General features: G+C 42.4%; 2 protein-coding genes and 1 non-coding gene across 12 annotated transcripts in view; 1 reads left to right on the top strand and 2 right to left on the bottom strand.

Moving 5' to 3' along the window:
- Positions 1 to 6,810, top strand: part of IMMT (inner membrane mitochondrial protein) — a 43,827-nt gene extending 37,017 nt beyond the window's left edge. For all 9 annotated transcript variants that reach the window (XM_004742350.3, XM_004742349.3, XM_013051222.2 and 6 more), the window contains 4 exons: positions 521 to 744; positions 3,222 to 3,353; positions 4,332 to 4,461; positions 5,869 to 6,810. In XM_004742350.3, the coding sequence (XP_004742407.1) occupies positions 521 to 744; positions 3,222 to 3,353; positions 4,332 to 4,461; positions 5,869 to 6,482 (1,100 nt within the window). In that variant the 3' untranslated portion in view covers positions 6,483 to 6,810. The remainder of the gene's footprint in view (positions 1 to 520; positions 745 to 3,221; positions 3,354 to 4,331; positions 4,462 to 5,868) is intronic.
- A 5,384-nt stretch (positions 6,811 to 12,194) lies between these two features.
- PTCD3 (pentatricopeptide repeat domain 3) overlaps positions 12,195 to 16,188 on the bottom strand; it is a 32,404-nt gene continuing 28,410 nt past the window's right edge. For both annotated transcript variants that reach the window (XM_004742345.3, XM_045079111.1), the window contains exons 20-24: positions 15,800 to 15,885; positions 15,152 to 15,300; positions 13,864 to 13,905; positions 13,114 to 13,272; positions 12,195 to 12,843 (exon numbers count right to left, since the gene is read on the bottom strand). In XM_004742345.3, coding sequence (XP_004742402.1) covers positions 12,771 to 12,843; positions 13,114 to 13,272; positions 13,864 to 13,905; positions 15,152 to 15,300; positions 15,800 to 15,885 — 509 coding nt within the window. In that variant the 3' untranslated portion in view covers positions 12,195 to 12,770. The remainder of the gene's footprint in view (positions 12,844 to 13,113; positions 13,273 to 13,863; positions 13,906 to 15,151; positions 15,301 to 15,799; positions 15,886 to 16,188) is intronic.
- LOC123391833 lies at positions 14,232 to 14,368 on the bottom strand. The gene has a single exon (XR_006606546.1). It is a non-coding gene; the product is annotated as a small nucleolar RNA SNORD94 (small nucleolar RNA).

The following is a 16,188-nucleotide window of genomic DNA, read 5'->3' as shown; positions in this document are numbered from 1 at the left end:
ATGGGCAGTTCTAGTTGCAGGTCATTGTCCTGAGTAACGACATCTGTTTAACAAAAGGTATAAAAACTCTTACTAGTAAGAGAAAAGTCAGAGAATCTGAATTTGAGATTTAACAGAAAAGAATATTAGAATGCCTTTTATGACTAATCACAGTTATGCGTGAGCAAAAATATAGAAGTGTGTATATATAAACTGTTTTTAGAGGCAAAATTAGGATAAATTATAAAGTCTATTTATATTTAGTTCAGATTGGAAGTCCTAATTTGGGTTCCTGGAAAAGAACTGATAATATACTTGAAGGCCTACCTAAATTACTTCGGTTGGGATTGAACATGTCTTAGTTGGACACAGGCAGTGAATTTCTGAGGGCAGTGGAGAATCGAAATCTGCTTCAAAGGGTTAGCTACCCTTTGCTATCTTTACAGCTGTTAAAATTAAATTACTGTCACTTGAAGCAGGTATGTTGTAGATGTTTAGTTTTGGTGAAATCATTAACATTTTAATGTCATTTTCTGTTTAGCTGACAAGCTGACTACTGAAGACCTGAACTCTCTGATTGCTCATGCACATCGCCGCATCGACCAGCTGAATAGAGAGCTGGCAGAACAGAAAGCCACGGAGAAGCAGCACATTGCACTAGCCTTGGAAAAACAAAAGCTAGAAGAAAAGCGTGCGTTTGACTCTGCAGTGGCAAAAGCATTAGAACATCACAGAAGTGAGATACAGGCTGAACAGGACAGAAAGGTAGAGGAAATGAGAAATTAAACGTGAATCCACTTGAATAGCTGCTTCTAGAGATAATATCAAGTTACTGACTTTAAAATATTAGATGTAAATCATGCTGACCCACCATTGAATTGGCTCTTGTTCTAGTCAGAACTTCTAGGGAAGGATTGTTGTAGCAGAGTTCCTTTATATTGAGCAGATGCTGAAGTGAAAGGAAGTAACAAGCCCTTGGTGTCCAGGATTATCGACTTTATCTTTTCCAGGTGGAGCCGCTGTCTCCTAAAGCGGTGCTGAAAGACTCAATGTTGGATTGTCTTTTTTCTCTGCCAGTGTTTTGGTTAAGAATGGATGAGATCTCTCCTTTTAGTCTTGTGTCGGTGCACATCATGTATTAGTAGGTGTCTCTGGGTTGATTTGGGCACCTGGGTACTTACCTCCATTCGTGAGCACTCCCTCCGCCATGAAGTTCTTTTTTCGCTAGCTGCCAGGACACCACCCTCTCCCGGCCTGTCTTCCACCTTGCCGGCCACTCCTTTGCCCCCTTCTTGGTTCCGCCTCCCAAATAGGAGCATGTACTGGCCGTGGTTCTGAAACCTTTTATCCATCTAAACTGTCTCCAGGTGCTCTTATCTAGACCTGGGACTGAGAAAGTTAAATCCTGTCTGTCATGGGGACATTTATGTTGCTAGTTCTGGCCTCTGCCTCATCTTCAGATTCCTCCTATCCAGCAGCTGACTTGATGTCTCTACCAGGCTTCTCAGTAGTTGTTTGAAACTCAAACTCAGTTGTTTCAAACTCAGTTTATTCAAAGCAAATTTCTTGACTTTCCCCAATCTGTCTCCTAGCCCCTCAGCTTATTTCTTTCTAAATCTCCATCCCCAGTTGCTCAAGCCAGAAACATGCTTAGTTGTTCCTCTGTCAACTTTCACACCCGTCCATCGACATATCCAGTTCTGCATCCAAAGTAAACCCCAACTTTGTCCCCCTTCTCTAAGTCCAGATTATCATCATAACAGTTTCCCTTCCCATAACAGTCCTCCCCGCTTTTTAAAAAAATAGATTTATTTTTTGGTGGCGGGGAGTACAGGCTTGGGGAGGGGAAGAGGGTGAGAGAGAATCCTCAAGCCGACTCTCTGCTAAGTGCAGAGCCCATGGCAGGGCTTGACTCCAGGACCCCTAAGATCATGATGTGAGCTGAAACCAAGAGTCAGCCATTCAACTGACTGTGCCGCTCAGGAGCCCCCAGGTTCTGTTTTCATACCCATCTTTTTGTGTCCATTTACATGGCAGTTGGTTCAGATCAGACGCTAGGTTGCTGAAAACCTTGCACTGACAGCCCCCTGCTTTTATTAAAAAAATCCAAATTCTTAGCCCATACCAAAAAGGCCTCTTGATTTTATTCCTGTTTGCTGTGAACCAGACTTCCCTTACTTCCCTTATTGCCTGTTTTTGCCAGGTGCCCTGGTTTTTTTGTTTGGTCTTGTACCTTCACTACTTGTTCTGCCTTATACTTTGTTACACTTCCTCTCTTTAAACCTTAGTTCTAAGCTTGGATGTTACCTTCTAGAACAGCAAGACTTTTCCTGTTCTTAACAGTGTAGATTCTGTCTTCCTTTCCCTCATACTGCCTTATTTATTTTCTAAAAGTAAGTATCACAATCTGAGATGTCCAGTTTATCTACTTACTGTCTGATCCCTATATTGTACATTATATGAGAACAAAAAGTTAGTGTGCCTCCAGCACCGCTGTATCCGAGCATATAGTAGGCACTGCCAAGCCCAGGATTGGCACTTTTATAAATATGTATGTACTGACTGAATGGGTTTATTCATTACTTCTATTCTGAGAAAAAGTAGGTTATGAATTCCAGGTAATTAGTATTAAATAACTTGTAATTAGCTAATGGCCAATTATTAGGTGAGTTGTGATAGGCTTGTCATATTTTTGGTTAGATCTGGGCCATGTTGTGAATCTAAATTCATAGTAAAGTAAGCAGTTTCAGAGTAGTTTTCTTTGTCTAGAAGAAATTGTGTAAAGTAACTGCCAAATATTTATTGATTTTCTTAATAGTTCTTTACAATAGGCATTATTTATTATTCATAGGTTACACAGATGGCTGTGGTGAAGCTGTGTTTGATCCCAAGTGTTTGTAGTTATTTCTTTCCATGAGTTGGAATTTGTTAATTGTCACAGGAGTGTGTCATTCAGGAAATGACAGTGTTGGCCTTGTGTAAGATGCAGCCTGGTGATATGGAAGAAACAGAAATGGGGTCCAGAGAGACCCCATTTGAGGTCTGATTTTTGCCATAGCTGTGTGACCTTGTTTTCAAGTCACTTTCCAACATTCAGCTTTCTGATGGATGTCAGAGAGGTCAGGACCATGTCCACATGCGCGGCACGTTGGAGCAGCTCAGGATACGGAAGCTGCTGTCATCCTTTCTCTTTTCTTTCTCTTTTTCTGAAAGAAAATATGATAATTCCTGTGGTTTCACAGGTAGAGGAAGTCAGAGATGCCATGGAGAATGAAATGAGAACCCAGCTTCGCCGACAGGCTGCTGCCCACACTGATCACTTACGCGATGTCCTTAGGGTACAGGAGCAGGAATTGAAATATGAATTTGAACAGGTGAGGACCTGCGAGACAGCATCAGCTGCCCTTCAGCCTCCTTTTCCCTTTTACATGAACAGTCTGTCCTTTCCTTTTCATGTGCTCTGGATGTCATTGCCCCCATGGGTGTGGAAGAGTGAGGAAAGATTGCTAATGGCACCCAGCCTTGGCACACTGGGGCGTTTGTATATTTGTAGCACTGCTGTTTTTCACAGAAAGATGTATCTGTGTGTTACATGTGTTTTTATCTGTGTCCTAGTTACTTGGAGCCTTCAAATCTTTAGGGAGGGTTGGTTCAGGGGGTTTCAAGAATGCAGATGGTGCTTGACATGGGTAACTCCTGCTTCCTCTCTACAAACTCCTATGGATTATGTGGTAGTGCTCAGATTTTTATATCTGAGGAAACTTCCCAGAGAGGTTAGATTTGGAAATCACAGCAAGACAGGTATCTTTAATCATAACTTGTTTCTATTCAGCAAGCCATTTATAATATATTAACTTATTTTGTCTCACAAGAAGAGAATGAGGTTTTCCACGTAAGGAGATCTTCCAGAAAATTGAAATTTATGCCAATATGAAAAGGTATTTTACTTTAAATTTATTTAATGGGTATTTTTCTGAGAAAAGAATGAGTATTTACGCTCTTGAATCAGCAATATTGAATAAAGTTTATTATGTTGGGGTGGTAGTACGTTACTTTATTTTCTCAGGTGGCACTTTCTCTTTTCGTAATAGTTTGAGTTCTACTCCTCCTGGTCTGCTTCCTCTAATACTAGGTTCTGTCAGTAAATTTGTAGAAAATCACATCTGCTATGAGTTTTAGGAAATTTTCGAAACCTTACACATAATGGAGGAGTTTTCCTGACAAATATTTGGAGATTTTAAAGGCACTCTTGCTTGTGGAGATGGCAGTTGCTGGAAGACGAGTGTTCTAATAAATGCCATGCACTGAAGTAGCACCACTCTTTTCCGGACACTGTTTATGTTTTATTTCAGGACCTATCTGAGAAACTGGCAGAGCAAGAGTTACAGTTTCGTCGGCTCAGTCAAGAGCAAGTTGACAACTTTACTCTGGATATAAACACTGCCTATGCCAGACTGAGAGGAATCGAACAGGCTGTTCAGAGTGAGCTCATGGGCCTCTTACAATTTTATTCAGTCCAACTGATTTTATTTATTTATTTGACAGAGAGAAATCACAAGTAGATGGAGAGGCAGGCAGAGAGAGAGAGAGAGGGAAGCAGGCTCCCTGCTGAGCAGAGAGCCCGATGCGGGCCTCGATCCCAGGACCCTGAGATCATGACCTGAGCCGAAGGCAGCGGCTTAACCCACTGAGCCACCCAGGCGCCCTATTCAGTCCAACTTCTTAGAATAATTTGTTGGTAGCAGGACAATGAGATACATCCATCAGCATTAGGGTATAACGATGCTGAAGTCGTGCTATTAAATTTTATTCATTTCTGTGAAAATTAGCCCAGATTTGATAAGTTTGGAACATAGAGAGTTTGTGAGAGAAAATTAAAAAGAATCTAAAAATTAAATCTAAATACTTGAAGTTATACTCGGTATATCATAGAATGGAGATCACCATTTAGAAGGCAGGTTACCCAGCACACTTTGGTTATGTCTTGTGTGTCCTGAGAGGAGCAGAAGGCCAGTGTATCTCCATGCTCGCCCTCCGGCTCTGCTGATCTGTCTCCATTCCTATTTTGGAGGTGGTGATTTGCTGACTCCACTGATCAAATAGATAGTAGTTATTCTGAGGCTTCCATGTGCCACATTGAAAGGGAAATGTCCTGATAGGATGTTGATAAAATGAGTTTTATGGGGGGTGTTAGAGCGCCATCTTTGTCAGATAAGTATAAAAATAAACTACTCATGAAATTTCAAGATCTAGTAGTCCATTATGTTTACTTAAAGTCTTCCTTTGCAGGAAGTTTCTGATGGCATTAACATTAAGTCTTAGCCTAGTTTAAGTATGTTTCTCAAACATTCTAAAATAAATATCTGAATTAGATACCATGTATTGCCCTAGATGTCACAGGAAAAGAGACTCAGTTGTGCTTGTACACATACATCCTTTCAGTTTTCTCCATGGTTTTACTAAAAACAAGGCCTTATTGGGGCACCTGGGTAGCTCAGTCAGTGGAGTGTCTGGCTCTTGATCTCTGCTCAGGTCATGATCTCACTCATGAGATCGAGCCCTGTGTCAGGCCCCACACTGGGCGTGGAGGCTGCTCACGATTCTGCCCCTCCCTGTGCCCCTCCCCTGCTCTCTCTGTTTAAAAAGAAGAAGAGTGCTCAAGTTACCCTTGCAGTGTTGCCTCATGAAGACGCCAGCTTTCTAGGAAAGAACACGCCAGAGATGGTGGTAGGTGAGGTTGGAAGAGGCTCTCTCTGGCCCCGTTGTTCACACATGTGGCTTTAGCCTGTTTGGAGTGCAGGGTGCATCAGATCTCTGGAGGTATTGAGGAGGACATGTCGTCAGATGGAGAGAAAAATGTTTTCCTTTGCCTTTTTTTTCCCTCGATAGGTCATGCAGTGGCTGAAGAGGAGGCCCGAAAAGCCCACCAGCTCTGGCTGTCGGTGGAGGCGCTCAAGTACAGCATGAAGACTGCGTCTGCAGACCTGCCCACCGTGCCGCTGGCTAGTGCGGTCGAGGCCATCAGAGTCAACTGTGGCGATAGTGAATTTGCCCAAGCTTTAACCGCAGCTATCCCTCCAGAGTCCCTGACCCGTGGGGTGTACAGTGAAGAGACCCTTAGAGCCCGTTTCTATGGTGTTCAAAAACTGGCCCGAAGGGTAGCAATGATTGATGAAACCAGAAATAGCTTATACCAGTACTTCCTCTCCTACCTGCAGTCCTTGCTCTTATTCCCGCCTCAGCAACTGAAGCCGCCCGCGGAGCTCAGCCCTGAGGACATAAACACTTTCAAATTACTGTCCTATGCCTCCTATTGCATTGAGCATGGTGATCTGGAGCTGGCAGCCAAGTTTGTCAATCAGCTGAAGGGGGAGTCCAGACGAGTGGCACAGGACTGGCTGAAGGAAGCCCGAATGACCCTAGAAACTAAACAGATAGTGGACATCCTGACAGCATACGCCAGCGCCGTAGGAATAGGAACCACTCAAGTACAGCAAGAGTAAGGTCTAGGAAGAGTTTTGTAAAGTCGTATTTTATGTAAAAGGGAATCAGCAATGATACATGAAGGGTTTGCAACAGGGTCCCAGAATTGTCTAGAAAGGAGCAGGTTACAAGTACTGTTCTAAATGTTAACACCTGTTGCATTTATATTATTTCCACTTGCTATCATGTCAGTGAACTCCGGGAGTATTTTCTTTGCAACTTGTGTAACATTTTCTGTTTTTCAGGTTTTACTGATCAGGCTTGTGAGCCAGTCAAAATAATGTTTGTGATCCCTGTGACTACTGATTCTGCCCTTGGAGCAAACTGAATAAAACAAAAAGATGAAAACTGAGTAGCTTATCCCTTTTCAAAAAGTACCATTTCTAGTTCATTGTATGTGTAGACAATTTCCTTGACAAGTGGCAACAGCAGAAGTAGGATGTCCTGGGCACTGAGTTTCCCGGTCATGAATTGGGTTCCGAAAGTGCAAGGTCTGTTTTTGGCTTTGAGGGTTCTGGTAACTGATTCCTGCTGCTCAAACACAAGAGTGATGTACAAGGCACAATGTCAAAATATTTATAATGGGAGATAAAGCATTTCTAGTGATTAAAGGCACTAGAAATAGTATCTGAGACTTTTAAAGTTGCTACCACAGGTAAAATTTTTATTTTACCTTGGGACCCTATATATACACACACCTGTGTACATACATAAAAGTTTTTTCCAAACCACTGCTAGCCCCTTTTTACTTGTGATGTACTGTTTTCTGGTCTGTTTCATTAAAAAAAAAATTTTCTTTTTTTATGCACAAATTAATTCAACAGCCCTCAAAACAGGTCACAGCTCTCGGTTCTGAAACACTGGTAATTGACCTTGCTCCTTTCTAGTACTTGGACTGAATCTCTTCATTGAAGTGGGGATAGTGAGCCTGGAAACTTCACGGGATTGAATAATTTTATGGTATATTTAAACTGGATTGCCATAAAACCCAGAGAACTTTTTTAGTTCACATCTCTGAAGGTTAGGACAATTGCCATATTAGGTAAACATTAACAAATCCCCCCTTTTTTTTTTAATTCCATGAAAATATTGTCACAAATTTTTTTTAGTAATTTTTAATTTTTGTTGAAGTTTGTGTATTCACAAAGAGACTGAGGAGGCACTTTCATTTGAGCAAAGTAACTGCAAATCCTAAAGGAGAGAGGAATTCTATTTTATATTTCTGCAGGTGTGTGCCAGACCCTGAATTTGGATTGTTACATTGAATTTGCATGGCACTTGACCTTTGATGTGGAGATCTTTTGGTCCTGTTTTGGCCTTGGTTGATATTGCTAATATTCCTTATGTTCTTCCTGAGTAGATTCTTAAATCAACAAAATATATACAGTGTTTCTGGTAGAACACATGAGTTGTGTAATGCCCTTAATTTCTACAGTTAGAGTGGGCTATTTTTACCAGAAGATAATGAGGCTGTTCTAAATTCAGCCTTTCTTCCCTTTGGAATGGCATGGGATTACAAAATGCATTAACTCGCAAAGCTGCTTACCTGTTTGTCTTGGTAAAGGTGCATGTGATTTGTTCTACTTATGTAGCATGTAAAATATTACCAGTTATGAGGGAATCTAAATTTAAATTTCTCTAGGAGCTGGGAAATAACTCATCAGATGTGATTCTCTGAGCTTGTAAGAAGCAAGCAATACTGAATGGTTTATTTTAGCTCAGTCATTCAAAATAATGAAGACCACTGGTCTTCAAGTTTTAGTAGTTCCATTAGCCTCCTTGCCCCTGCTGCCTGTGGGAAAACGGGGTGAAGTTGAAAGGGGACGCTCAGTCAGGCTTTGGTTCTCTCTCGTGTAGCGAGACTCCCATCTTTCTGAGATGTTACGCAGCAACCCTCAAGTAAAAAGGGCCTTTACTTAGGTTCTCAGCTCTTCTTGAGGGCAAGGTGGAACCCAGAAGGGCAAGTTTGGGGAAGATGGCTGTAACTCTGGACTATTAGAGGCAGGCAGCTTCACTCCAGCAGGTTTTTACTTCAACTATAGGTGGTTAAGTTACATCTCTGCCACTTCTGACTTGATCGTGTGAAGCAAATCATTATTGCTTTCATGGTCTCAATCTATTTGAGCCTTAAATTGGGTTACCTTACTGCCTCCCTCTTGTGTGCTGTAGGAAGTGTTCCTCAGCATTTTAAATTCATGTCTCCAGATACAACATTAAAACTCTGATCTTTGCTTTAAGGTTTCAAAATCAATGATGTAACTAAAATGCAGTTTTAGATAGTCTTTTTTTAAGGCATAAAGTCTATTCCTTAGTATTAATTTCAATCCTCTGCTCTTTCTCAACAGGTTCTGGATAAAAGCAGTCTCCAAGTCCCAAATGAGTTGTCCCACCAGTTTTAAAGTAACTTGCTTGAACTCAATGCAGAAGAACAGATAATTTAACATGAATTCTCATAAAAAGGATTATCAGGCAAATCACTCTTCATCAGGTCCAGTGCAAAGCTGAACCCCCTTCTCCCCATGTCTTCTTGCTCCCTGCTTCCTTCCCCCTGATGCATTTTAGGGACCCTGAGGTTAGCAGGAGAGTATCAGAAAGGAAGAGGAGGAGTGTAACCGGCCACTCTGCCCCTTCCAAAACATGGGGAGGTCATGTGGTTTCACAGACTTGTTAGTTCACGTTAGCTGTAGGGACACTGCCCTGGGGTTTTCAGGAAGAGGGTTTCTAGAGGGACTAAGAGGCAAGAGCCAGCAGAGGTGCCACTCTTGTAGGAACAAATTCCACTGGTATTGGTGGCAAAGTTTAGGTTTCCCTGGGAATAAATTCTCATAACCTTTATTCCTCTCGGACATTCTTAGTTTTTAAGACTCTGAAATGCTGCCAAGCTCTGTAAACTGTTTCTGGGCTTGATCTCCAGTCCTGAATTCTCTCAGTTCATGACTGTGTCGATTGGATGGACAGCATTTTGATAGGTTAGGCTCCTTCCTGGGCCAGGTTGGATGTTCCTTCACTGTCCAGACCCTATATACCTTACATTTCTGTCCTTCCATTAGCACATTGCCTTTTGTTAACCAAATCAAATACTTTTCTCTGGTAAATCATCACTCTGCTCCGAAGATCTGTTCTAAATGACTCCCTGAACTTGCCCTGAGCAGCCTTGTTCCAGTGACTACTGTCTCCGAGCAGGTCCTATTTCAGTGTTTTTATTTATGTCATGACCAGATAAACTTAACACATGTGTACCTATACGCATGTTTATTACACTGTAAAATGTATCACAGCTTTATTGCATGTGATGTACTTTGATTTTGTAATTGCAGTATTCTAATCACCCATGAAATTCATCTTCAGATCCTACAGTTTAAAGACCATCAGTCCATTTTATTGCTGGAGTCCTCAAATTGTTCTTCTGAACCTCAGATCTGCTAGTTCTAATTTCCACACACTGGTGATCTGAGGCACACTGAACAAGTTTATTCACATGTAACAGGCCTCCTCCCTTGACCCTTCCCATTCCATGGGTCCTGACTCCACAGTTTGCTCCTGTTTTCTCATGTTCCTTTTTGGTAAGTTTCTAAAAAACAGTTCAACTTTCCTCAATTCCCAATTCCCAAAAGGCTATTTTTGGATTATTTTAACATGGTTGCTTTATCTGCCATTAATGCTCCAAAGCTTTTCATAACTTGATCCTGCTCCTAATTGGATTTAGAACTCTAATCTTTCTCCTCATACCATTTTGTTTAAAACACTGATTTTAGGGGCGCCTGGGTAGCTCAGTGGGTTACAGCCTCTGCCTTTGGCTCAGGTCATGATCCCAGGGTCCTGGGATGGAGCCCCGAGTCAGGCTCTCTGATCGGCAGGGAGTCTGCTCCCTCCTCTCTCTCTGCCTACTTGTAATCTGTCAAATAAAAAAAAATCTTTCAAAAAATTAAATAAGGGGCGCCTGGGTGGCTCAGTGGGTTAAGCCACTGCCTTCGGCTCAGGTCATGATCTCAGGGTCCTGGGATCGAGTCCCGCGTCGGGCTCTCTGCTCAGCGGGGAGCCTGCTTCCTCCTCTCTCTCTCTCTGCCTGCCTCTCTGCCTGCTTGTGATTTCTCTCTGTCAAATAAATAAATAAAATCTTTAAAAAAAAAAAAAAAAAAAAAAAATTAAATAAAACGCTGATTTTAGGTTGTAAATGTAAATATTTCCTATTTAAACATCTATGAAACGTTAAAACGTATTTAAGAGTGGTCGTAAAAAATGAGGCATTCTCATGACTGAGAAACCACTCATTTTAGTAACTGCCTTTTAGACATGCAGTACGTGAGTGCATTAGAGTCTTGGGAGGAAGAAGACAGCAAAATTGAGGGGAGAGCCAGGGACCAGAAGCAAAAACTGTAGGTCATTGACTTTGATATAAAGAAGCAACATTTTTTGCTATTATAGGCTAATATTAATGAATAAATATTTTTAAAATGAGAGATTGGAGGGGTACCTGGCTGTTTGAGTTAGTAAAGCATGCAACTCTTGATTTCAGGGTTAAGTTTAGGCCCCAGGTTGGGTGTAGAGATTAAAATTTTAAAAATAAGAATGGAGACATATCCTACAGGGCTGATTTTTTGAAACTTTGAAGCAGTTATTTGCCTAGAGTTGGTATTTGGAGTAAACTACAGCAGTTAAAACAACTGAACTACACTGAAATCCATTATAAATTTTCATGACATCAGCCAAGATGGGACTTTTTCCCATCAGCTCTGTAGCTACCAAGCACTAAGGTGAGGGTTCTGTTGGGGCCTGGGCAAGGAGGAATGTACCACATTTATAAGGACTGCAGTGAGTATAGTATTTGGCCAAGAAGAGAGCCAGGCATCTGGAGGGGAGATGGGAAGGACCAGAGCGAACAGAAACTTAACAGGAAGCCAGATTCTCCCTGGAAGTTGTAAACCAAGATCAAAGGCTAATCAGCCTTAACTGTCCTTTTGCTCATTTGCTTCAGTTATGTCAGAGTAACACAGGTGAATGCTGAAGTAGCTCATAACTGTCATTTCTCTGCCCCCTTTGTCCATTAGCGGTCTTAAACCAGCCACCTAGGAGAAAACATGAACTACTACTTAGGTTTTTGAGGATATAAAGCTGGGTCCAGGCCTAGAGAGGATAGAAAGCAGAGCTGGAACAGACCCATGTAACCGACAATGGTACGATATAGTCGGCCATCAGTGGCAGCCCTGGCCAGGTAAAGATGAAGGTCTTCCTCTGTGGGAACTCAGTACATCTGGACTACACATGAGCAAAAGCAGCCTGTGGAAACCCTATAAAGGGTAATGCTCTTGTAAACCATGCAGGTTCCTGTTAAGCTTCCAACAGGATTTCAGAGTGGCAAGAGAAATGCCAGAAGTAGAAGTTCCTGATTAAAAGCCCTCACTTTATTTTTTTATATTTTAATTTTTTATTTATGTGACAGCAAAGGAGCGCACAGGTAGGGGAGTGGCAGGCAGGAGGAGCAGGGTTCCCACTGGGCAGGGAGCCCAATGCAGGGCTCAATACCAAGACCCCAGGATCATGACCAGAGCTGAAGGCAGATGCTTAACCTACTGAGCCACCCAGGTGCCCAGCAGCCCTCATTCTTGAGCACTTTGAGTAGAGTACAACTAAAGGTCCTGGCACCCAAGGAGGGAAGAAAAGGAGATGGAGCACCTCCCCTCCCCCACAGCCCTGGAACTTGGCTGTGTAAAAGTAACGGGAATGCATACAAATGCACATTAACTAGGGTTTAATTACAAGCCTCCATTTTCCCATATGTGCAGCCTAAACCCTATGCAACTTAGAAATGATTAAACAACAATGGCAAATTTCTCACGTCTATAATACCCCTGAAATTGGGCTACTAATCTAGTATCAGTAGAGATGTGTATTGCAAATCTCCTTTAGCCACCTTCTCAAAGACTGAGGAAGTACCACCATCATAGCATCAGCCAACAAAGGCCAAGTCCATGAGAGGGGAGGGCAGACCACACCGGACAGCATGTGAAGTCGGCCGAACAAACATTGTAGGTCCGCAGAGCTTAGGCTGAAGCTAGGAGCTGTGTCCTCACGCTGCATGTCCAAAGAAAGGAAAATGGTAGTGCTGCTTCTGTTCAAATGGTCAACCCTGAAAGGGTGGCTTAGGAAGTATCAAATTAGGAATTTAGTCCATGTTGTATCTATTGTTCTTCAAAGGTCAAGGCTGAATTCTCTTGTTTTCTTCACAATATGGTTAGACAGAGATGGCAGTTCTCAAGTGTACTTTTAACAGCTATTCCAGGCCACAGCTTCTCCTGATTTGCCCATTTTTATTTGCCTTCACTGGTGTCGCTGTCACTGTCGCTATCAGTGGTCAGTGAGGTTAGGTTTCCCAGGGCTTCCCTGAAAGGAAAATAAACTAGAGGGTTACACTGCATTTTAGGCGTGGGGGAGGGACTCTGCAGCTGCACTGAACTATGATGAAAAGGGAAATGGTTCCAAGAGCCAAATCTACAGGCCTCTGATGTGTATGACAAATGAAATAAATAACTAACATGTCCTTTTTGCAAAGAAAAAAGTTAAGGAGACAGAAAACTATAAACACTGGGTAGATGGGCAAATGGCCTGCTGTACTTCTATCACTTTCTTTTATGTTACCCATGCAGGGCTCACTTTTGTTCCTGGCTGATCGCAAAGTCAGCCATCACTCTCCGGGCAAGGTCTTCACAAATAGGCAAACTGAAGGTACCCGCCAGCTTCACTATCTCAATGGCCTGGGCAGGGCTGCTAGATGCTTTTGCACTGTCCATAAACTCATTCAGCAATTTATTTCTGTAAAAGAAAAGCAAAATGTCAACATTCCCCACCTAAATTCCTGGACCCCCTCTAAGATTTATATGCAAAATAAAATCTAACATCCTATAAAGTTGAGTCATGAAATCTTCAACAGTAGCTTTGGAGGTAAATTTTTTTTTTCTTAAAGATTTTAAAAAATTTATTCATCTGAGAGAGAGAAAGCACGAGTGGGGGGAGGGGCAGAGGAAGCAGCAGATTTCCCACTGAGGAGAAGCCATTTAGGGCTCGACCCTAAAACCATAACCTGAACCAAACGCAGACACTTAACCCGAGCCACCCGGGTGCTGCCATGAAGACTAAAGGGCCAAAGAGAAAATGAACATTGGTTCAGTATGCCTTCATTAAGGATCTGTTCAGTGTATCGCCAGTGTGTTGCAATCAACAAGCACAGATTAAAAACACTGCTTGCTTCAGGATGCCCTAGATGGTAGAAGAACTATCCATTTGCTTCAGCAGAAGAATGCTGAATGAGATATGTAAAGAAATTCCAATCACCCCATGGTAAGAGTTAAGACCATGCAGCGAATTCTAACATGCAGCCAGGGAAGCCTGTTAACTTCAACTTACCCAGGGATCTTATTATGCTTCTTGAAAAGCCCCAACATTTTCCTGTTCAACACGAGATACGAGAAAGATTACTAACAGCCCAGAAGGTGAGCAGATGATCATAGCTGTTCTGCTGTACGTTCCTGAAGACAGCAGCTGTGAGCTGACTGGCTCCCAGCCCTGTTTACATCTAAATCACCTTGGGTACTTCAACTCCCAACTCCCAGACTTCACATACGTGCATTTCCCAGGCAAGTGTGATTCGTTGCCAGTGTTGAGATTTACTGGGGGGTTACACCCTCTTCTAGAGAGGGATGCAACAGAGTGTGATCTCTATCCTCTTACAATCCCAGAATGAGAGCAGTGTCCTAGAGATACGCGGTGGAGAGCAGGCTCAGATTGAGGCATCAGTCTCATGTAAGTGCTCACCGGTGTCCTGCCACATGCAAGACAAAGGTGAAACACGTACATTCAGCTCCCATGATTCAGCTGAGGTCCGTACCCCTGCGCCAATCATCACAGCCTGACTCCCTAACAGGTGTGTGTCAACCCGTTAACAAATTCAAGCATCAAAGATTGGCCACTAGCAGTGTAGCAGGTCATGTGTGTGATTTCATACTCTTAAGACCAGTTGAGGCAGCAAAGCCTTCATTCATCAGCTCTGACATTTTGGGCTGAAAACTCTGTTCAAGTCACTTTCTTATGTTGAAAAGGCCATAAACAAGTACCCCACTTACTGAACAAAATCACCTAATGAGGACTACTCCTACAAAGTATTCTTTCGTTGACTTCTCTGCTTTTGGAAAAAGGAATGCATGTGAAGTGTCCATTCACAAAAACTAAGAATTAGTATGTGAGGGAAGTGCTGATGAAAACACGTAACTGGTAGGCTCACAGTGACACAAACCAAAGATGGTTCTAGTCAAGTTTGTAAATGTCAGTTTCTAGGAGTCCCAAGTGTACAGGCTGCATTTTAAGCATTAAGTGTAATACTTGGATAGCCAAATGCTCAAGACATTTTCAAAAATAAGATTCTCTCATCACTCTATTAAGTGGACAGACAAGAGACTACTTGCCCATGGATACAGAAAACAGGAGAGCAATAGAGAATTAGCCCATTAAACTGTGTCCTCTCTTAAATACAATGTTTATACTCTGCTGGTCTTCCAAAAGTTTCCTTTTCAGTCAGTATTTGCAGTCCCAGAAAAAACTCGTTTTTCTGATTACACATCATACAGTGACCAGGGAAGATGTTCTCTGAGATCCAGATACAAATACTGCTACTATACACTTGAGGCTTTGTACTCACCAGGCTTCCTGGGTTCTCCCAGCCCTTAAAAAGAGGACAGCGATAGAGTTCAGAGAGTTGGCTGGCCACTCAGGAGCAGCCTGTCTGCCATCCTGGCTCTCGTAAGTGGATTTGATATCTGCAGCACAGTTCGCAAACGCCACCTGAAGCTGAGAGGCTCAGAGTCAGCAGAACCGCCTAGCTGGTTTGAGGAGAGTCTAAGTTGAGGAGATTCCACAGATGACGTGGCATTTTTGAGCTATACATTTTACCATCTGAACCCATCACAGGTATAGTACACAAAAGATTTAAAAAACAAAAAACAAAAAAAAAAACACCCTGCCCTGCTCTGGGGTAAATAATTTGCAACATCCTTCAAATACGTTATGGGTTTTCTCTTTAGATGGGCATTTTTTTTCAAAAAGCTACTACTGTCAAGACAGAAACATGTTTTGGACTTCAAAAATGGGATTCTGCTAATGGCTGGGTGTTCAGATACAGAATTTAAATCTGGGTTTAGATGGCAAAATTCTCTGTAATGTTTCCCTAAATGAAACCAAATGAAACCAAGGAAATTACATTACAAAGTCTACAGTGTTAGAGAACATACTGGCTAGTACCCATCTAATCACTATAACATAACCTGCCTCTGGATACAACCCTACCTACCTCTGGTGGGTGCTGATCCCTTGCCATAAGCATCAGAATCTCTTCTTTCAGATCACTGCGAAAAGTGTGACCATATTCTTTACTATCTTGAAACAGAAAAAGAACACAGAGGTGATTACAGTCATGTAAAACCAAAACTCTTCAGCTGACCTTTGTCCACCGTCCCAGTTCCTGAGCTGCTCAAAGTCAGGTGCTGACACTATTTATTCTAGGACTCCAGGTAATCAGCAGGATAATTCACGCTAAGAATGGATGAAGGAGGGACGCCTGGGTGGCTCAGTTGGTTAAGCAGCTGCCTTCAGCTCAGGTCATGATCCCAGCGGTCCTGGGATCGAGTCCCACATCGGGCTCCTTGCTCAGCAGGGAGCCTGCTTCTCCCTCTGTCTCTG

The sequence above is a fragment of the Mustela putorius genome, unplaced genomic scaffold (genome assembly GCF_011764305.1).
Source record: "Mustela putorius furo isolate JIRA1106 unplaced genomic scaffold, ASM1176430v1.1 tig00000281_pilon_pilon_pilon, whole genome shotgun sequence".
In the NCBI taxonomy this organism is placed as follows: Eukaryota; Metazoa; Chordata; class Mammalia; order Carnivora; family Mustelidae; genus Mustela; species Mustela putorius.
This window is presented reverse-complemented; position numbering and strand designations above follow the sequence as displayed.